This window comes from Mauremys mutica, chromosome 21, assembly GCF_020497125.1.
Source record: "Mauremys mutica isolate MM-2020 ecotype Southern chromosome 21, ASM2049712v1, whole genome shotgun sequence".
NCBI classification, from domain to species: Eukaryota; Metazoa; Chordata; order Testudines; family Geoemydidae; genus Mauremys; species Mauremys mutica.
Genome location: NC_059092.1, coordinates 8,150,918 through 8,173,197, shown reverse-complemented (window position 1 = coordinate 8,173,197; position 22,280 = coordinate 8,150,918). Strand labels below are relative to the sequence as shown.

Here is a 22,280-nt window from a genome sequence, read left to right as displayed (position 1 = left end):
CTAAAATTCACTTTGTGATCGCCCTGGTCCCCTGAGGCCACCAGCGTCTGGAGGTTTTGCAGGGCTGACCAAGTGACATGCCCATCTATGGCCCAGCATAACTGAGAATGACAGAGTCATAATCCTAATCCCAAACTCTTTACCCGGGATTTATTCAGTCCTTGCTTTGGCAAAACTCCCAGTGGGCTTAATTCTGAAAATCTTCATTCACAACAGTCATTCCTTGCTCGTGTAAATTCCATTCCATCAAGTAAGGAGCTGGATTAAGGACTAAATTACAACCTGCATCTCTGGGCCACACCTGTCCCAGGGTTGGTCCTCATTCCACTCCATCCCATTGTATTGTCTCTGGCTACTGACCCTTTGCTTGCCTGCCTTTGCTGTCTCTGACCCCCTCCTCTTTCTGCGCCTACCCACTCATGGCCACAGCAGGAGCAAGTGGGTGCTGTTAATGACATTCCTGGACAACACACCCACCTTGCTGCTGTGCAAGGGGTCACAGATGTGAACTTTTTGACTGCAAGATGTTATCCTGTATCGAAGAACTAGAGATGGGCCAAACCCAGGATCTGAACGCTCCTGGACTTTGGGGAAATTCTGCTCTGGCTCCTGATCTGAATTATGGAGCTAATCTCCAAGGAAGGTATCAGATGTGGCTTACGCCCATAATGCTGGGTCACCAGTGGTAAGTGACATTTAGCATTAACAGGTTCATCTCTGTCTTCTTTGTTCACAGATTCCACATATTTAGGAAGCAGCAAGTTCAGGTGTATTTTCGGAAAGGAATTGCTGAAAATCATGGGCATTGAGAACAAACGCAGTAGGCAACCCTCCCCTTTCCCTCCTTCTGTTCTTTCTTCGTGCTTATTAGATGGCATAATAAATAATCAATAATAATAATAATAACAACAAATTGTGTTTGTTACATGCAAGTATAAGATACCCATCACCATAGTATCTGGGTGCAATTTCTAAGCTGTAAAGTTCAGTGTCTTAATATTTCCAAATTAAGGAGATGATAAACACAGGATTTTATTTTTCCAAATCCTTGGGTAGAAAACTCTGCTCTTCAAGAATTTTGTAACAAGATCCAGTCATAAGAGTAGAAAATGACAATAATTGATAGTTTCTATCCAAGTAATTTTTTAATTTTTCAGCTACCTCCTATTCCAGGGAAAGATGGAGGTTTTAATGTTAAAATTTGTGACTTTATTTAGGTTCTCATCTTTAGACAGTTTAGGCTATTCGTTCGTATTATGGCCGAAGACCTTCCAAGCGGCCCAGTACTTTTATTTATGGTTTGATTCAGATTGTGATTGTTTTAATTTGATAATCTCTTAGAATCAGCCCTTCAACTGGCATAAATCAGTGAAATTCCAGTGGAGCTACATGGATTTACTCCAGTGGAAGAGCTCTCCAGCCATCATTTTTCTGATTTACTGGAAAACACAGAGGATATTATCCCACAGCTGCATTGTGGCTGTGCTCTGGTCCCACTGAAGTCAATATCAAAATTCCCATTGACAGGATCAGGCACTATATGAATAATGCCAAGACACTCCAGGTTCTCAGAGCATCAGACGTCTTTGCATTTATTAGGTTGCCTGGCAGCAGGGGTTCTGGAACAATGAGTGATCGGTTTTGGAAACTGTCATGGCATCAAGGTTCTATATCTGGTTTGTACAGAGAAGTAACAGGCAAACAGCCTTAGGTATGGTCGCTGAAATGCCAGGGCATTATTTCCCAGCGTTTTCTAATTGTTCAATACAATGATCCACCCTTGGTTATTATCTACTGGTACTATAATAGCACCTAGAGGCCTCTGTTGAGCTCAAAACCCCATTCCACTAAGTGCAGGACAGACACATAAGAGATAGTCTCTGTTACAAAGACCTTACAGTCTAGAACAACAATACACACAGTCGAGGGGATAAAAATCATTATTCCCATTGCCGAGATGGAGAACTTATGCACAGAGAGAATAAGTGACCCACCCAGGGTCACACACAAAATCTGTGGCAGAGGCAGGAATGGAACCTAGCTCTCCTGAGTCCTAGTCTAGTGCCTCACCCACAAGACTGTCCTTCCCAAAAGGGCCCAAAGTTAGAATTATGCCTGCCAATTGCTGGCACTAGATACCAGCCTCGTCATTCTCTCCAGGAAATCGCACTGCAGCTCTTGAAGACAGGGCCGATCTCATTAGCTTTGTTCTGAAAATCATTATTATCCCCTGCCAGTTCATCAGCATCTGAGCCTTAGCATCTGAGAATAAGTAACAGAACCATGGCAAGCCCTGACCTGATTAGCTACCAGTCTGAAGCTGGCTGAACGTTTCTCATTCCCACCCACACAACTCCTACAGTCGTGTCACCGCAATTAATTTGTGCCGTTCCATTTCCTGGCCGCCTATCACTGAGAACGGGACCTCAGAGCTGTCACTTTCTGCATGCGCAGCGAAATTCTATAGGCTTCAAACAGACTCATGATCATCTGCTTCAAAGCGTGGTTAGCCTAGCTAGAGTCAATGTCGTAATGTAGTGGCTTATTCTTCACCCCCGACCTGTGCAAAACTCCCACCAACTTTGTGGTCTTGAATTTCTGATATGAATAACTGAGTTATAGGCATTTTTATGGCCCCATCGCTATAATACCTGGGAACCTTCCAACATTAACGAATCTATTCTTGCAACACCTGCTAAAATAGGGAGGTGCCATTCTCCATTTTATAGCTAGAGAAACTGAGGCATAGAGGGATGAAGTGACTTGCCCAAGATCATATAGGGACTCTGTGGCAAATCTAGGAATTGGACTCAGATCTCCTGAGTCCCAGCTGAGTGCGTTAACCATAAAACCTTGCATTTACTCTAATCCCTGTGACTACTGAGTAAGACTGTTACCATAGGCCAATGCAGATTTAGGAGAAGTTTTTCTTGTAAATCTCTGCCTTGTTCTAGTTTTTTTTATTTTATTTTGTTCACACACCCAAATATATGCCGTCAGTTTAATATCTGATCCCTCTTCTATCTAGGGACCATGCCCTGCACTGGCCATTGAATAGACTGGATGATCTAACAGCATACGTGCTTTTTCATTGCTAGCTTCTGCTGAGATAGTGCTTTTGATAGAGAAGACCTCGCTAGCCTGGCTCAAGTCTCCCTCTTTCTAATTCTTGCAGCTGCTTCCAGCGCATCTGAAGTGGAGCTGGTGGATGAAGCCAAGTCCAAAATAGATCAGCCGGAAGACAAGAAGCTGGAGGAGCCTCAGTCATCAGGGCCGTTCTTTTACATTGGCGGTGCTAATGGGGCTGGACTGTAAGTCATTCTTCTCCCCAGAGACTTCTGTGTAGTTAGATTAATAGATTTTAAGGCCAGCAGGGACTATTATGATCATGTAGTTTGATCGTCTGCAAAGCATAGGCCTTAGTCCCTCCCCTCGCTAATCTCTGCAGCATCAAACCCATAACTTCAGTTTAGCAATAGCACGTCTTTTCGAAAGACATCCAGTCTTGATTTCAATACTGCAAGTGATGGAGAATCTACCCTGGCACTCGGTAGTTTGTTCCCATGGTTAAGAATCACTGTTTATAAACTGAGCCCCTCTCTAGTCTGAATTTGTCTTGCTTCAACCTCCAGCCACTGGATGTTGTTATACCTTTTCCTGCCAGCTTCAAGAGCTGACTACTATCCGAAATCTATTCCCCTGCAGGTATTTGATCACAGCCTACAGATCACCTCCTAATTTTCTCTTTGATAAACTAAATAGATTGAGCATTTTAAGCCTCTCACTAGAAGACATTTCCACCCCCCCGACCTCAAGTCATTCTTGTAACTTTCCAATTTGCCAACATCCTTTTTGAGTTGCAGTCACCGGAACCTGACACAGAATAGGAGCAAACTCTGGGGCCCTGTCCCGCTCCTTGCTGCAGTTCCATGGGCTTTCCCCATCAACTCTTCAGGTGCCACCACACTGAGTTTACAAACACATTCAGTTTTTCCAGTGGCTACTTAGCTGTTCTCTCTTCCCCCTCATTTCTGAAGTCTTAGGCAGAGAGATTTCGTGCCAAGCCACCCACTGCACAGAGGAATCAGGGCTCCCACAGGTACCATTTCCCTCCTAATTGAAATAGCCCCATTTGATCAGCTCAGCCTTCATTAACGAGGCCTGTACCACCATCATCGTTGCCTCTCAAAAACCCCAGGACAGTCCCGCAAGGATACACTTTAATTGACTATAGAGGGGAGAAGCCCCCTCTCCCCCACCTCAGAGCTCGTAGGTGTTGTTGAGTCAGCCCTCTAGGGACAGTCTCAGGGAACTGAAGGACTCTGAGCTAATTCACTCTTCATTAAAAGCAGTGGCTGCTTTGCTATTTTGTTCTCCACGCAGGGTGAGCGTCTACTGCAGGAGCAAAGGCTGGCAGCGTATCCATGACAACAAAAGGGAGGATTACAAACTGAAATGGTGCGAGACCAAGAGCCGAGAGACCTATTACAACTTCAAAGAAGGTAAGAGGTCAAAGTGGTGGCGGGGAGAGCGAGGGAATACTGGACTCGCAGAGCTACAAGGAGGAGGAGGATTTGGGTTCCCTGGCAGGGCAGCGTTACAGGAGCAATGGACACAGAGCTGAATTCGGAGCTGTTTTGCAGCAGCTGGGTGAAGAGAACATTAAAGCTGCCTTTCAACCAAGCGGGTGAAGCCTTGGTGGAGAAGATGCCGCTGTGATTGCTCAGACACCATGGTGATGGGGGCAGTATAAAGATGCAGACCCAGAAAGCGAGCATCACGTTGGTACTGCCATGGGTGGATTGCATTCTTACCTGTCAAGCTGCAAACTCAATCCAATATTATATCCACAGAGCACCAAATGACCAAACCAGGCGATGCGCCCAGCCTTCTAGGTGGAGACAGGAAAGACACTTTCCCGAGCATTTCTCATGCATTTGATCCAATATACGGTGCATTTGTGCAGTGAAACGATTGTTCTGCACACACCCCAAGCCCAGCTATTTCTGGCTGTACTGAGATTAGTCCCAAACTAGGCCACTCCAGGATAATAGGTGTATTTTGCATCATACTGCTGCACCTTTTGTGTAAGGACCTCCAAGTGCTTTACAAAAGGTGGCCATTATTACTGCTGGTGTAGCACCAGGGAAACTGAGGCACAGAGGAGCTAAGTTGGAACCTTCTAAAATGGTGTGTGCTTTGTCCTCTATGAAGTAAATTGCTGAATTTGCTCTTCATTTCACTGCTCCCTCTCCTATCTACTCTTCTTTCACCCCCTGCATACACTTCTCTTATGCCTGATCTCCACTCCCCTTGGGCATGCTGCCAGCTAGCTGGTCCTCTCCCCACCACTCATGGCTGGTTGATCCAGGCGTACTGGTATCTCTAGTCCCTGAGAATCTCTGTTCCTCTCATTTAGCAGTGGCTCCTCCTCATTCCCAGCTGCACTGATGAGTTTGAACACATGTGCTAGCTGCTGGGAAATGAAATCAGACAGTTCTCCACAGCCCATCAAGTGCTCTGCAAATCACAGATTGATACCACTGGCCTAGGAGACTTGCCTAAGCTAGCACAGGGGGCAACTCAGATCTGCTGCCTCCCAGTCTCTTGCTCTTACTAAGAGACAATCCCACACCTGAACTCTTTTCAAAGTCACACTGTGCTGCGGGGGGCGGGCCCTGGCAGTGCAGCTCCTCATTGAGGCCAGGGGACAAGTTGTCTTCGGGTATAACTTGGTTTACCCTCCCCTGAGGTCAAGGGAGCGGCTCTACTTCATGCCAGCTGAGAAACTGACCCTCAGGAGGGCTGGGTGCTTTAGAAGGGGAACCTTGCATACATGCTCTCTGCCCTTAAATGGGACTTGAATGATCAGAAAGAAAGGAAGCCCCCTTACAAGTGTTTAGATACCCAGGAGCCCTGAAAACTCTAAATCTCCCTGTAAAGATCAGGCTGAGCACTCCGGGGCTCTCCCTGGCCTAGAGATAAAGCTAATCAGCAGAACCAGGCTTCTTGGGGCCCAGCCAAACTCCCCACAGGAAGAGCCTGAAACTAAGAATTCACAAAGGCCTCCTTGAGCCTGGTGCCTGATCAGATTTCACCCCAAAGAGAGGGGCTTTGTACAGCCAACATGCAAACTAGTGGCTGGAGGGCTTTTCCCAGACCCTCCCTCTGAGGAGCCCTGGGGCTGGAGTGCACCCAGCCCCTCCCTTTTAAAGTCTGGGTGCTGGGGAATTAATACACAGCAGCTGGCCCAGCAATCCTTCTGCTTAGGGTCTGCAGCTGGGCTCATTCCTTCAGGCAGCACCAGAGTGGGTTAACCCTTTCCCTGCCAATCCATGGGCAGGGTCTGGACATGCCACTGCAGTTACAGTGGGGACCTGTGCCAGCTATTTGGCCGGATTATGCCATTAAAGCACAGCCCTGTGGCAGGGGATGTGGGAGGGGGCCACACTGCAGGGGGGAGCCTTTGCAGGCTAGAATTCCTCCTGGCCCCTGGACAGCAGTTCCACCAGCCTTGGACAGGGGCAGAGTGCATGGTCTGGGATGCCACATCTCTGCCGGCAGGTGGATGGATAAGAGGGCAGGAGACATTGTGCCACCTTCACCCTGGCCCTCCCCGTGTGCACCACAGCCCAGCACGCTACCTGCATTATCTAGTCACCCTATGGCTGTCCCCTGAACGGGGGTACCAGGCAGGAAGGGAGGGGACAGGAAAGTTCCTTCCCCGCATTGGGAACCGACACAGGACCAGAGACAACCTGGCCCCGTGTATATAACAGTATCAGCATTGCAGTATAAGTGGCAACCTGGGCAGCTGTTACCGCGGCAAAGCAAACTCACTCAAGAATAAGAAGTGTTTTGAGACCAGGCTGGGTGGCCCATGAAGGTTACGGTTTGTTTTCTAATGCAGGTGAGCAGCTTCTCTACCAGATCCCCAACAATAAGGTCCTCACGACTAAGATTGGCCTTTTGAGCAACCTGAGGGAGTATGAGCGGGTGATGAACAAGATAAGCAAGCACTTGAATGCCAAGTAAGGACTGCACATCCCTTTGGGCATTACACAGCCGGAATATAGAAACCCGTGCCACTTGGGAGAGGTACCATATAAAGGAGAAGTTGGACAGATGGTCACCTTGTTGATGGGATGAGAAATCATCCGGTAGAGATGGGCTTGTGAGACTCATCCTGGAAATCTTTGGTTTCTCCACCCTGTGACTAAAACTGCTCTCTGATTAAGCTCTGATGAAACTCCACCCTCTACATTGATCTTAGAACTTTTCAGAATCATTAAGCTAGAGATATAAAAGCCATGGCAGAGGGCGGGAGGAGGGATTTTTTTATTTTATTTTCTTTTTTGAGCCTTGAAGGAGTAAATTATAAAAATGAATACAGCTTTTATCTATACCTGGGACTGTAGAACTGCCTGATCCCCAAAGGTACCAGTTGTAATGAATCCCCCCATTAAAGATGAGATGGGAACTCCCAAAACTCTAGAGCATTTTGTAAATATCAGATACAGCACATTACCACCTCTGCTGCAGTATTATCTGTACCGCAAAGAACTTCTGCCATGCTTACCTGAGGCCTTGTCTGGTAGTTTGCAGCAAACCTAGTGTGCAAAGGACATCATCAAGGCCAACAGAAATTCTGTAGAGCTTAAGGAAACATTTGGCCATATCTTAGCATATATTCTCCAGCATTCCCTCCTGGGACTTCTTCCATTATTCAGATTTGGAGGAGAAGCTCTAGTTTTGCCCCAATCCTTGCCTACCTCTGATAAATAGTCAATATTGATTTACAAGCTGCTGCATGTCCCAAAGTCTTGAAGAGCTTGATGCAATAATACTAGGGATGGGCTCGAGACCCAGAAGTCAGATCCAGATTTGAACTTTCCCAACTCTGGGGTTGAGAGTCAGGCTCGCCTCTAGAGGTGATCAAGAAAAAAAATATTATTGTGAGTAAAAAGCCTTCCCCAATGGAAATAAAAGAGTTCAGGGGAAGAGACAAGGAAAAAAATCCATAACCCAAGTCTACAGTAAGATGTGCCCCCCACCTCTTGTCTGATGAGAACTCAAAAAAAGCTGTATGGCTCAGGAAAGGTTTTTTGGTTTATGGTAGGTTCTCCCACAGGATACTGAAGATGGAAGACTTCTTCCCAGAATCCTTTCGGCTGGACATAAAAGATGAGAGAGAAGCTTTCTTTGAACTTTACAAAGGTGACTAGTCTTTGCACGTTAGCGGCCAATGATGAGGTCAAGTGTTCTGGGAGAAACGTTTTGTAGATGGCTTAGTGATCCCAAAGTAATTATGAAAAAGCAAACAATAAATGAGAGGCTTCCCTGCCCCCCCTTTGCTCCCCAGTACCTGCCCACTCCTTCAAGTACCCCAGAAATCCCTGGTGTTTTAGCAAGGTGCCTTTGGCTTCTCTGACCTGCCCAAGAATCAGTCACGCTACAGCTCCCAGCAGTCGTTTCAGCCTCTTTTCTGGAATATCACTAGGGCTAGAGAGTGAACAGTAAATGTCCTGAATCTCCATGAATATCAGCAACATGTGGCAGGTTTCTAAGGTGCCACAATTACTCCTGTTCCTTTTGCAACATGTGGGATATTCATCTAGACCCGAATACTGCTGACAAGTGGGCTACTCAGAGAACGTGACTCACTCGACCCCAGTTTCTCTGACACGTAGCCCAGATATGCCCCTTCAACATTCAGATTGTTTTGATTGGCCCAGAAGTTCCCCACCCCACTGTCTCTAGCGAGCTGTCAGCTGCCTTATCAGCATCTTCTTGCACAATATCCCCTCCTCCAAGCTGTCCAAACCCTGGAGACAGAGTCTTGCCTTGGGCAGTGTCAGACAGAGGCTCCCGCCAACTTTCTCCCTTCTGCTGTTCCCTTGGCCATCATCACTAGACATCATCACCAGCGCTTTTGTTTGCCCACTCGCTTCTCCAACACACCAGCAAAAGCATCCCGGAGGCCGACTGCAAATGCACTTGAAGGCCCCATCATTCAGGAGGTGGAATCAAAGTCCAGACTCCAAAGCTAATGAAGTAGGGAGGGAACTGGTACAGCTGAACAAAGCCTTCCCAGCTGGTAGTGGTGCCATTTCCTTGACATTCTCAGCTGCTGCACGCCCAGCAGACAGTACTGAATTAGGGACTTGAACTCAGACCCCTGTAGAGGAAGCGATTACCTGCCATCAGTAGCTAACGTATCCTGGCACTGAGCTATCATGGTAGAACTGAGACCAATCGGCAAAACCCAGCTCCAGATCTTAAATGACACCAAAGCTTGGGAGTGTGCAGATCTTATGTTAGCCCCAGGCCCTTCTTTATTTGCGTGATATGATATTTAAATATATATTCAAATGAGCATGTTTCAGCGCCCATTAATTGAGCATGTTGGTGTCTCGGGATAATGTACAGTATCCATAACTATGCTGTAATCTAATAGACTCTTTCTTGTCTGCAGACAAACAGATTTGGATCTGCAAACCCACCTGCTCCAACCAAGGGCGAGGAATTTTCCTGCTTAAAAATCAAGCAGGTGTCAACTCGCTTCAGGCCAAGCTCCAGAGCATCGAGGAAGATCCTCTGTACAAGAAGGTGCCGTACAAAGCTCCCCAGGCAAGAATAGTGCAAAGGTAGAGAATGCAGCAGGCGGGCACTCCATTGCATCCATTTGCAGTCCAGCTATTGCTGGTGACAAAGGGGAAGAAGGGTGTTCCCATGATGTTGGTGCAGAACTGCAAGCTGAAAGAGCTGGGTTCCCCTCCTGAATCTGCCACAGACATGCTCTGTCAGCTTGGGTCTATTGCTTTACTTCACGTCACTTCTCTTGGCCAAATCCAGAGCCCCTTGCTCATTTCCCGCTCAGACCTTTGTAAGGGAAACTCCCTCTGACTTCAGCTTGGAAACTGAAAAAGAACTGGGTCTGGCGCTCTCCGCCCTTGTGTCATCCAGTCCCCTGAAGGTTAATGTTTCTGAAAGCATCTGCCTGAGCACTGACATGTTTGAGATCACCTCTATGGGCCTGATCCAGTGCTCCAAGAATTCAATGGAAAGGTGCCAGCTGACCTCCATGGGCCTTATTGACCTTAATGACTTGAATTCCTTCATAGCTGTTTGATGGCTCACACCATCTCTTCTCAGTGGCCTAGGACTCACTCTGCTTTGTGGGTAGAGGGCTATTTCTCAGCTAAGCCTGTTTCAACACCTTCATGTCTGACATTTGGAGATAGATCATCACCTTCAAACATCAGAGGGGTAGCCGTGTTAGTCTGGTTCTGTAAAAGCAGGAGATTTGAGATGATCTCTATCTGACAATGTAAGAATCACTTCCAAAGGCCAAATGCTATAGCTTCATACATGACAAAAGCCTTGTAGAGAGCCATTTGAATTAGGTATTATCCCAGCTTGTTACACCATGCCAAGATTTCACACACCATACAGCTGCAACATCTGTGCCACCCATTTTATGCCTCCTATATATCTGTTGTAGTCTGCCTGGGTAGCTGTGAGCTTCTTGACCTCAAACAGGAACTGCTATTGTAGATACTCATGGCCGGTAGTCAAAAGAGATGTGCTTTCTTTGTAAGAACTTCACAGCTAACTATATATTTTTAAGCCGAAGCCCAGAGAGTCTCTGGCTACCAAATGTTATTGCTGTTTCCTTCTGATGTCTCTGCAAGTGTCATACTCCAGGGCACTGCAATAACACCATACAGCTTTCTTTTGTCTAGCATCTCTCTTATCAGCTGCATCCCAGAATGCTTTGCAGAGTTGAATAACACAGCTGTGGCAGAAGGAGAGTGAAGTTAGACTAGCAGAAGCAATGGAGAAAGTTTTCAGCTGAGATTTGAAAAGCGATGGCAAGCTGATGAGGTGGACAGGTGCCAGAAGGAACACAAAGCAGGAGCTGTGGAGAAGCAAGCTCTTCCCCGGTCTCTGTGTAGGGACACAAGGAATAAGGACCTAAATAAAGAGATCCCAGCCCACATATAAACAGCAGCCACCATTCAGCAAGGTGTGAGTTAGATTTCTAACTATCAGTACAGTGAACCCCATACAAGAGGCCCTTCCTTGGTAATCTCCCATTCTAAGGCACGGCTCCAAACTGTCCCCAGAAATAAAGGGGGGGGGGTGTTTCAAAAGCACTCAGCAGTGGCTTAGCGCCTATGTTCCCACAGAAGTCAACGGGAGTCATTTTAATAGGAGCAGAAACAAAGCCAACCCTGAGAGCCTGTGAAAATCCACACCCATAATACACAACTCGGTCCCCTCTTTATTAGACACATCCGTATCCAACCAATATTTGTTGGTCCCTTGAGAGGTCACATAAGACAAGGTCCATTCCATTTTGCTGATGGTGCTCGAGAATTATTGTTATTATTATTAATTATTTGCATTACCATAGTTCTTATGAGCCCTAGTCTTGACCCGGGACTCCATTGTGCTAGGCACGGTATGAACACAGACCAAAATATGATCCCTGCCACAAAGAATCCAGAATGGGCATGTGCCCAGATGGATCCAGATAAGAGTTCTTCACTGCATAATCTTTCTACTGACTCACCCTGTGTCCTTAGGCAACTCACTAAGCTGCTCTCAGTTCCCCGTCTTTGAAATAAGGATAGGAAATACTCAGCTCCCAAGTGAGAGCTGGGTCGATTAATTCATTGATTTTTCTAAAGTGCCTTGAGCTTTGTGAATGAGATGCACTACAGAGGTGCAAAGTATTGTGATTGTTTGTATAATGAGCTGCAAGTCACAGACACCCCTCCTGGCTTTCATGGGACAGCCTAGATTCTAAGTGGTTGTTTGGTTCAGTAATCTTGAAGCTAGGCTTCCAGGGCACTTCAAGCATCCCAATGACCAATACTACATTATCATGACATAATATAGTGTGATCAAGGTGTGACATGCGATATACTAAGGGCATGACAAATTTATCATAATGGGACATTAGTGTGTTCCATCATGGTTCTGTTTGCATCACCCCACCATCAAACATTCTGATATTACAGCTTAGCAACTTTATCCCAGAAAGTTGAGAACACAAAATTCCAACCTTCCCAGCCAACTCAAGCAATTAGTCCGTTTTATCTTTGTCAGACTATTATGATAAATCTCTCTATAAGGAAGGTATTAGCTGGCCTAGTTGGGGTGGACAGGAGAGCCTTATAAGAGGGCAAGTCTGAACTGCCAGCCCTTCTGTGGTAGGACAGGTATGTGTATGTAGTAGCTGGCACATAAAAGCAGAGGAATTGATAGCCTGGATCAAACCCAAGGTCCATTTGTCCGGTATCCTGTTTCCAACAGTGACCAATATCACATGATTCAGAGGAAACTGTAAGAACCCTAAAGTAGCACATGAGGGGTAATCAGCCCCCCACATTAGGTCTCATCCTCATAGACTTTAAGGCCAGAAGGGACCACCATGATCATCTAGTCTGACCTCCTGGACACCTCAGATCACAGAACCTCACCCACCCTCTCCTGTAACAGACCTATGACTTCTGGCTCCGTTACTGAAGTCCTCAAATCTTGATTTAAAGACTTCAAGTTACAGAGAACCCACTATTTCAATCTAGTTCAAACCATTGCCCAGTGCTGCAGAGAAAGGTCCTCTGCCAACCTGACCTGAGGGAAAATTCTTTCCCGACCCCAAATCCTGATGTCCAATAGCGAGAGACTGGCTTAGGGATGAGGTTTATCATGCCGTCCAAAAATGTTGTTAGTTTTAACTGTTAGAACTCTGGGTATCCTTGTTATCCATGTAAATGTCCACTCCCCTTTGGTGAGAAGGGACCACGTAGTGTTCCTAAATGATATCACTCCAGCGATGGCCGTGTGTGATGGGTTCTTTGTATACAAATGCAAACTCTGTATACTCTCCAGTAAATATTAGTCACCCTTTAATTCCCTCCCACTCTGCAAATGTGGCATAAGCTTTTATTCCTTTAGTGTTCAAATGCTCAGCTTCTCTTCCTGCCATTTCACTTTGCGTCCTAACAGTGCCCTCTGCTGTCAGTGTCCACAAAGAAATGTTGGTTTAGACCATAAGATGAATGGGTTTGTTTTGTCATGTGTAATGAGACTATGGAGTTTTTAAACCAACTAGAAAACTCAGCATGAACGGGAGAGCTGTGCTGCCAGTGGGGAGGGGGAGGGCGAGCTGATTTATCTGGACGTGTCAAGAAATTTAATCTTTCACTTTCTACCTTCTGCAATGTGTCCCTTGTTTTCAGGCAGGCAGAAAAGAAACTCTCCACTACAACATGCTGCCCAAAATTCCCCTTCTGGGAACTGCCCCAAGTCCTACAGCAGAAGGGGGTGGGGGGGGCGGGGGCTAGCCTGTTATTCTGGCTATATTAATTCCATTGAGCAGCTGATTCAGTGGTCTGTCCTGAATATAATTCATAGATTTCATGGCCAGAAGGGACAATTGTCTAGTCTGCCCTCCTCTATAGCACAAGCCATAGAACTCCCCCAAAATAATGCCTAGAGAAGATAATATAGAAAAAACATCCCAGCTTGCTTTAAAAATTCCAGCGATGCTGAATCCATCACAACCTTTGATGAATTGTTCCAACGGTTAATTATTCTCACTGTTAAAAATGTATGTCTTATTTCCAGTCTAAATCTGACTAGCTTCAGCTTCCAGCCATTGGACCTTTCTCTGCTAGACGGAAGAGCCCATTATTAAATATTTGTTCCCCATGTAGCTATTTATAGACTGTAATCAAGTCACCCTGAAACTTTCTTCTCTGTTAAGCTAAAAAGACTGAGCTTTTGGAGTCTATCACTATGAGGCAGGTTTTCTAACCCTTTAATCATTCTCGGGGCTCTTCTCTGAACCCTCTCCAATGGGAGTTAGACACTTAACTACTTTACTGAATCTGGGCCTTAGTTTTTAATGGGACAGCATCTCTCAAGATTCGTCCCTGGGTAGCTGTAATGTTACTGTACCTTAGTTATTTGAGTAACTCAGTGAGAGCTAGAGTGTGTAGCAGCACGGCCACGTCCATGGTGGGACTGAATTGTGACACCGCTATCAACGGATGTTAATGTCACTAAAAGCCATCAGAGCTTGGGGACACGAATAGGATGAGAGTTGAAGTGTTGTCTGTTATGGGAAATGACTTTCTATAATGGCCCCCATCACTTTTTTAACCGAGCTGCTCTATTTACAAGTTAAGAGATGGGTGTTTTTCTAACTGCCTACCTTGCAAATGCAACCTCACAGCTAAAAGTCTAGAGGGTTTCTTCCTAGCTCAAACCTGGTCAGCCTATTTGACAGGCCTGTTGATGACGCACGAGCTAGAAAAGAATCCACGTCACTCGCACTGTGGCGGCTCAACGCAGTTGAGAGATGCTAAAGTGCTAATATAGTGTAGTGAGTAAAGTCAGCGGCTGCGATATGACGCTGAATACACACGCAAGCCATAGATCTGAGGAGTGGAATGATGCCGCTTTCACACGGTTGCTTTTCAGAGCAGAACTACACTTTAGGGGACAGAGAGAGAGAAGGGGGAGGTAGTATGCTTTATAGAACCAACTTCTGTTAGTCGAAAGCTTGTCTCGCTCATCAACAGAAGTTCATCCAATCAAAGATATTACCTCACCCACCTTGTCTCTTAAATATCCTGGGGCTGACATGGCTACAACTACTCTGAATACTTTAAGGGACATTGTTATTTACACACAGAGGGACCTGCATCTGCACTCCTCACTCAAACCACTCTCCCATTTGACTCCACTGGGAGTTTTGCCTGAGCACGGATGACTGGATCGGGCCCAAATGTCAACAGAAGTGAGGGGAAGGGAAATATCGGACAAGAAAGTAGCAGTTTAGTGGGTCATTTGGTTTTGTTCATCAGCTTTCAGCTTCTGTTAAACTTAATCTTTTTGGGTAGCCTCTCACTCCCATTGATCTAAATCCGTACTTGTGGAGTAAAGTGATCAGAGGCTGATCCTGTGTCAACTGAAATCAATGGCAATGCTCCTAGTGACTTCCAAGGGCACAGGAGTGAGCTGTTAGCTCCCCATGCTACAGCCCTTCATGCCCTTTCTTGATGTCGCATCTTGCACTCTCTCTATTAAATGAAATTAATAGGCAGCAGGTTTAAAACAAATAAAAGGAAGTTTTTCTTCACGCAGCGCACAGTCAACTTGTGGAACTCCTTACCTGAGGAGGTTGTGAAGGCTAGGACTATAACAATGTTTAAAAGGGGACTGGATAAATTCATGGTGGCTAAGTCCATAAATGGCTATTAGCCAGGATGGGTAAGAATGGTGTCCCTAGCCTCTGTTCGTCAGAGGATGGAGATGGATGGCAGGAGAGAGATCACTTGATCATTGCCTGTTAGGTTCACTCCCTCAGGGGCACCTGGCATTGGCCACTGTCGGTAGACAGATACTGGGCTAGATGGACCTCTGGTCTGACCCGGTATGGCCTTTCTTATGTTCTTATGTTCTTATGTTCTCTCTGGCAGGTATATCCAAAAGCCTCTGCTCCTAGAGGGGAAGAAGTTTGATGTCCGTTCTTACCTCCTCATTGCCTGCACGGTGCCTTATGTATTATTTTTCGGCCATGGCTATGTCCGACTTACCTGCACCCACTACGATGCCACTTCCGATGACCTCACTGCTCATCTGACCAATCAGGTAAACTGAAACTAAATCCATCTATCCACCCTGTGTGATCTGATTGGATGGTGCCAGGAGGTCCCCTTTGTGCCCATAGTCCGGTAAAATGATGGACTAGAGGTGTCACTATTAGCAAGTGGGGAAGTTGATTTAGGTGCATGCTGGGAGGCAGTTCTGACAGAGACGGGACTCCCAAAAACAAGAGGTGAGAGGCTGCCGATGTGGTTCATGAGTATGTGACCCTATCACTTTGGCTGGTATGGGAGTGATTGGATCAGGCTCACAAATGCATTATGGCCAAAGGGACAGGGTACTGAATTTGGATTCTGTTCTCTGCCACTGATCTGCTGCGTGATCTTAGGTGAGACAGTTCCCCTCTCTGGGTCTCTTTTCCCTTAGTCTGTCTTGGGTATGGAGATCGTAAACTGTTTGGGACAGGGACAATATGTCCCTTGCCCGATATGGAACCTTGGTCGCTGGTGCTACCATAATTCAAATAAATAATAATCATGCAGCATGCAAAAGTGTCTTTAATAAAGCATGTCTCTGGCTAGCTCTTGGAATTAAACCTTGATCTTTGCCAGCTTTGCTACCTCCGAGTGAGATCCTTGCACTGGGCTCTGTTATCTGCCAAACGTCCCTCCCACCCTCTCTCCTGCTAGTAACAACCCCTAAGAGGGGCAGACGCTTCCTGTGAATGGAGAGGCAGAGGGATAGGAGGGGGAACAGGACAAGCTATTGAGACTCTCAGGGGAAGGGAGGAATTGGATCCAGGTTGTGAAGGGGCATCCTGGTAGGCCCTACAGCCATTCCTATGGCATTTCGATAGCAGCTGGTGCCCAGTGCCCGGTGATTGGCACCCTGACCTCTGCCCAGGTTTTGGTGCCCTCTCCTGTCCCCCACGTGCCCATGTGGTTGGTGCACTTACTCCTGCCCCTCCCCCAGGATGGGTGTCTGTGCCAGGACCCACAGCAGCTAGAAGGCAGGACCCAGGTTGGGCCAGGGAGTCCTACTTGCTCCCCGGTGGCTGGCCCAGTCTCACGTGCTGCGGTGGCTGCTCCAGTCCCTCCTTCAGGTCCTGCTGTCCTCCCTGCCCCCACTTCCCTCCCAGGCACGTGGGGCCAGAATGCAGCCAGATGCCGCACAAACCCCCACAATGTACTGTGAGGGTGCAAACCAGTGGGTGGTGGGAGGTGGAGACATTGATCCGCCACCCCCAATATTTCCACACACACACCTGCCCACCCACCCCCAGTTCCACAGCCCCTGGCGATCCCACTGCTCAACATATGCCAAGCAGGTGACCAAAGTCTGCTGGAGGTTTTGCTTCACACGAGGCCCACAACAGCTAGGGCTGACCCTGGCGGTAGAGAGTAAACGGGCACTTAGGAAAGAAACCACAGGGAAGAAAACCATTTTGCCTGTAATGCATTTGCTCCCTCCCGAGGAATGGGGTGTTCCGAAGAGCCAGGCAGGGAGATCTCCTAGGCTCGCCCACTTGGGTTCTTGCAGGAGTTTTATTGTTATTGCAGAAGGGTAGCTCAGGACACGGATTATAGCCACTTTCTGCAATATACGCTATTATCAACTTGTTTTCCTGGAACAGAGTTGTTTGCTCAACTCGAGGGCTGTGCACAGGGGATTTCAAGTGCTCAGGTGAGACCCTCTGGCACAACTGACATCAAACAAGGGACAGCTGTTTATTAGCAGAGCATAAATTACCTAGAAACCTGTCGGGAAGAGGGGGGAAGGTAACTCACCTGAGCAGCTGGCAACATGTAGGACTTTTTTTCAACCGACACGTGATCCCGTCCGTGTTGTCCTGCCTCCCGCACGCCAGGAAGCCAGCCATTTTTCTCTTGTACGTTGCAAATGTCAAGCAGAACCATTTTCCACAGAGCACCTCTACGAAAACTCCCTGCAGCTGGATAACAAGGTAGCTTGCTCCTCTTGCTGCAGTGAACTTTGCTTTGCTAAACACCAGCCCTGTTTGGGGTTAAAGGCACAAGCAGATGACACAGAATGTGTAGAATCAAAGCTTTGTTCCAAATGTATTTATTTGTAAATCTACACAGAGCCTATGACGAATTTGGCATCCAGTTTCAATGTGTTATTGTGTTACCCTAGCACCTAGGAGCCCTAGTCACGGATAGGTTCCCACTGTGCCAGGAGCTGTACAAACACAGAACAAAAAGCCAGTCCCTCCCTCAAAGAGCTTACAGTCTATGTATGGGCCAAATTCATATCTGATTTCGGTCCATTGAAGTACATGAACCAATGTCAGCACGTTTGATCCACTTTGTTTGCAGATGGTCTCAAACCAACACCCTGATTCATGTTCGAAATTCTGGCCCAGATCCCAGTTTTGCGGCTGGTGCCTGTCTTAGTTTTGCATTTTACCTTCATCTAATCCCAGCTAAAGACACATCTGGGGGAGCCGAGGTCTTGCACCGAGGACAAACACTCCCTTTCTCCCACGCCACCTCATCAATACACCCCTGCCGGCCATTCAGTGGCTTTCCGTCCCAGGAGTCAGGCAACAGCTCATCCACAGAGCGGGGCTGATTTTGCTTCCCAAGCAAGCACGAGGAAATCTGAAACTGGATCATGACACCTTGGAAGGAAAAGCTGCTGTTGTGTCTGTTTCCATCGCCAACCCTGTTGTTTTTTTTAAGAGCTTTGCCGTGTTTTATAAACCATCTGTTAAAGGTTCTCTCAGCCCAAATCAAATTTGTAGTTACTGGGCCAGATCCTCGGCTGGTGTAAATCAGTGCACCCCATTGAAATGAATGGAGCACCATTGATTTACACCAGCTGAGGATTTCTCCCATTATTTTTTACAAACTTGCCTTTTTCCTTTGACAAGATGAAGTTTGTTCCGTCCTTGTGAGGAGCTGCTGCAGGTGCTCAGCACCTCACAGGATCGGCCCTCTGTTTTCAGGGGGCACACGCTGGCAGGTGCCAATCTGCACGTATCTTATGAGGACAGGTGAGTGTGGGAAGACAAAGGACCCCCTCTGCTGACACGTCATGGGGATCGACAAGTGCTAGGCCTCATCTGCCTCTTGTCCCGCCCAGGGGACAGTGCATTAAGCTGAAACCAGGGTGAGACGGTGGCAGACAGCGCCACTAATCAGAAGTTTTGCAGCTTAGCAGCGATTGCATGGCAGATAAGTTTGCAATCCTGCCCAGCTGTTGCATAAGGAGAGGGGATTTATCTCTCTCACTGGCCGATGCAAACACCCAGGGCTTGATAAGGCTCCACCTTACCCAAGGATTAATGAGATAGCGGAATTGAGACTCCCTCTCCCTGGTTTCCTCTGGAGATACACACATGTGCATGTTTCCCAGGCGCTCCCTCGGCAGCAGAGAGAGAGAGAGAGACGCTCTCCGGAAGTGGGTTTATTCCTGGTCGTGTAGAGGAGTGTTACACTGGGCCAGGAGCATGGGGAGCTGCGGGCTCGGTGCTCACAAAGAGAAATGCCTTTTTAAAAACAACACTGCTGCTGCTTTAACACAGTTGCTGAGTGATGGGGTCTGCTGTAAGCATGCATGACAGGCTGCCTGCCCCTCAGCTGGTATTGTCTAGGCAGCAGCCGGGGGAGGGGAAGGAAAAGGATAATATAGCGCCGGGGAGTATGGGACTCCCAGGCCCAGGGGCTGATTCTCAGTGACTCCATTCCAGGACTTGGGGAGGGGGGGGGGGGGTTAATGTAGTTTTAAGCCACCTTTGGAGCATTCACTCTATTCTGGGGCCATACAGGGGCCTGCCCCCCAGGAGGCTGGTTCTCGTGGCTCAGCATGGGACCCCGGGACGCCGAGAATAGCGGCAGTACAGTGCTATGTTCCCAGCAGGCCTCCAACCCAGCCCTGAGGCCCGGGACTGCAAGCAGGGCTGGGGTGGAGCGCTGGGAGGGGCTGGGGAGAGGCTTGTGCGGCGAGTGTTCTCGGGGCCGCTTATGCCCACTCCAAGCAGCATCACGGGGCCGTAATGCAACCGAGAATCAGGCCTCTGGACTCTGTTCCCAGCTCCGTCACTGACTCGCTGTGTCTCCTTGGCCAAGTCACATCACCTCCAGGCTGGGGGCAAATAGACTTTCAGGCTTGGCTATGTGGCGCTTTCTAGCAGGTCCTCGCTGCACTGTGACCGCTAGGTAGGACACAGGGTGTGCTCAGACTATCTTTGTGTCCACACTGCTCCCCTAGTTCTGATTGCACTCGGGCTGCCTGAAACTTGTGCATCAGGGGATCGATCCTTCGAGGCACTGAGCGCCCTTAACGCCCACTGACTTCAATGGACATTGAGGGCACTCAGCACCTCACAGGAAGACTTAGTAACATCCTGCAGGATCAAGCTCTGGACGCCAGGTCTCATCTCACCCACCCCCATATTTCCCAGGGTGTCAGCGAACTCACTCGGCTTAGCAATTCAAGGGGCCGACCTGCACCCTGACCTCCAAGAGGCCAATGGGAATTGTGGGTACCCAGCACCTTCCTCAGCAGGGTCCCAAAGCAAAACAAGTCTGGCTCTTCCAGCCGGGAGTTCTGACATGGGAGCCAGAACCCTAAAGCCATCCGAGCTAAACCCTCTGAGCAAGGGTGCTTGGAAAGAACAGACTGGCCACAAATCCTTCCTTCTGCCGTGCTCACTTGGGTCCGCTTGTTTTCCCATCTCTTGGGCCAGATGGCAACTCAGAATATGGCTTGAATCTGGTTTGTTTACAACCATTCCTCTCTTCCCCTCCCTATTCCTCACGGCAGGGAGGGGGAAATCTTAACTCACCATCCCTTTGCTTTCTCCATCCCCCCTTTCCCCTCCAGTACATGCAGAAGAAAAACCCCCTGTACAGTCAGCTGAAGGAGGAGACGGTGTGGCGGATGGAGCGCTTTAACAGCTACGTTAATGATAAATTCAGGCAAGCCAAGGCCCTCCCCAAGGACTGGGTCTTCACCGTGTTCACTGTGAGTGTTCGGGGAGCCCGAGTGCATGCGCGGCGTTAATTAGGATTCCTGGAACAGGAGGGAGGGCAAATCTGCTTGCTCCTCAGGTGCCCGAGGGGAAACAGAGGTGCATCAAGTGAGGAGAAGGTATTGGCAGCACCATGGTAACCGTTTACCTTCAGATGCTGAATGCGGCAGCATTTTACTGTTAAAAACCACCCTAAAAATATGCATCAAAAACGACTGGAGTCTTTCGGCTTGTTCGTGTCAATGTAGATTTTATTTTTACATCACACTTTGAGGTGACTTGTCATGAAAGAGGGTGATGGGCAGCAATTACCTGGAGGAGTGCTCTAGTGTTATCCAGGCTTTCAATCCAATGCCACAGTACTACCATGACAAGTCAAGGGGCGTCAATGAGATGTGCAGATTGACAGGACTCAAGCCGAAGTGTGACTACACTTTTGAAGGCCTTTGTATAAGTCTGTTCATTTATGGCCGGATCCCTTCACATACACACTGTTCTTGCAGTGGGAGACATAGACTCAGACTTTAAGGTCAGAAGGGACCATTATGATCTTCTAGTCTGACCTCCTGCACAACGCAGGCCATAGAATCTCACCCACCCACTCCTGTAACAAACCCCTGACCTATATCTGAGCTATTGAAGTCCTCAACTTGTGGTTTAAAGACTTCAAGGTGCAGAGAATCCTCCAGATTATGGCTGGATAACCCTCCTGTCATGAAGAGTGGAGCAGACCTAAAAGGCTTGATTTCCACCCCGCACTCCCATCTTGCACAGGCCGAGAGGGGAAGGAAGTTAGGGACGGAGTGTCTGGGGCCATCGGCATGACCCGGATGGTGCAATAAGGTTCCACACAGCTTGAAACATATGCTGTGGATGGAAATGAAGGGAGCAGAGCTCAGAAAGAACAAGGGCTGTTAAGCTTTGTTGTGGTTCTGCTGCTGTTTAAAACGACACCCAAAGGAAATTAAATGCTAAAAACATTAAGAGAGTGTTAGGTTTTTCACCCAAAACCTTAGGGAACCAGCTAGAAAGTAACTCAGGCTAAGTTTGTCAAACGTTTCACTGCCGTTCTGAAACCTTTCCACCAGCCTGGGCTCGGGTTATTGGACAGAAACCATAAAACACAATCATTTCAACTCCAAACCAAGCAAAACCTGGCAGCGGCGGCTCCATTTTGCCCTACATTTTTGGCTTCTTGAACACAAAACTCAGGGAGTCTGTGACTCATCAATTGCCACATTTGCCCCCAAGTCCAGTTGTCACTTTTAAAAGAGTAAATGAAGAAGTATTTCCAGGAAGTTGGGAAACACTCGTTCTGAGTGAGGAGCCAGGCTCAGTCCCATGGTGCAGTCAGTGCGATAGCACCATGGAGTAGTAGGTTCAAAAGTAGCCCCCAAAGAGGAAGTCAGAGAGATGGGTGAAGGTCGCATATTATGCAAGGACCCCTGTTATCTGGGAAGCAGTATTTGGCCTCAAGCTTCCAACCAGAGAAGGAGCATGGGGGCGGCTGTCTGCTTGAAGAAGGGAAGGCTTGTGTGGAAATGTTGTTTACAAACCAACAGGGTCTGGGGGTCTTATGATCTCAGCTGGAATGGCTCCAGGGCTCATCTAATATGAGAAAATCCACACTGGAGACAGTGGGTGTCTCTGGAAATAA

The 22,280-nt window shown here is 47.8% G+C and overlaps 1 protein-coding gene across 1 annotated transcript in view; it reads left to right on the top strand.

Moving 5' to 3' along the window:
• The window catches only part of TTLL10 (tubulin tyrosine ligase like 10), a 129,968-nt gene that overhangs the window by 98,558 nt on the left and 9,130 nt on the right, over nucleotides 1-22,280 (top strand). Inside the window, exons 8-15 of the mRNA XM_044995985.1 lie at nucleotides 737-820; nucleotides 3,176-3,311; nucleotides 4,384-4,502; nucleotides 6,911-7,031; nucleotides 8,120-8,217; nucleotides 9,476-9,647; nucleotides 15,501-15,672; nucleotides 20,476-20,616. Coding sequence (XP_044851920.1) covers nucleotides 737-820; nucleotides 3,176-3,311; nucleotides 4,384-4,502; nucleotides 6,911-7,031; nucleotides 8,120-8,217; nucleotides 9,476-9,647; nucleotides 15,501-15,672; nucleotides 20,476-20,616 — 1,043 coding nt within the window. The remainder of the gene's footprint in view (nucleotides 1-736; nucleotides 821-3,175; nucleotides 3,312-4,383; nucleotides 4,503-6,910; nucleotides 7,032-8,119; nucleotides 8,218-9,475; nucleotides 9,648-15,500; nucleotides 15,673-20,475; nucleotides 20,617-22,280) is intronic.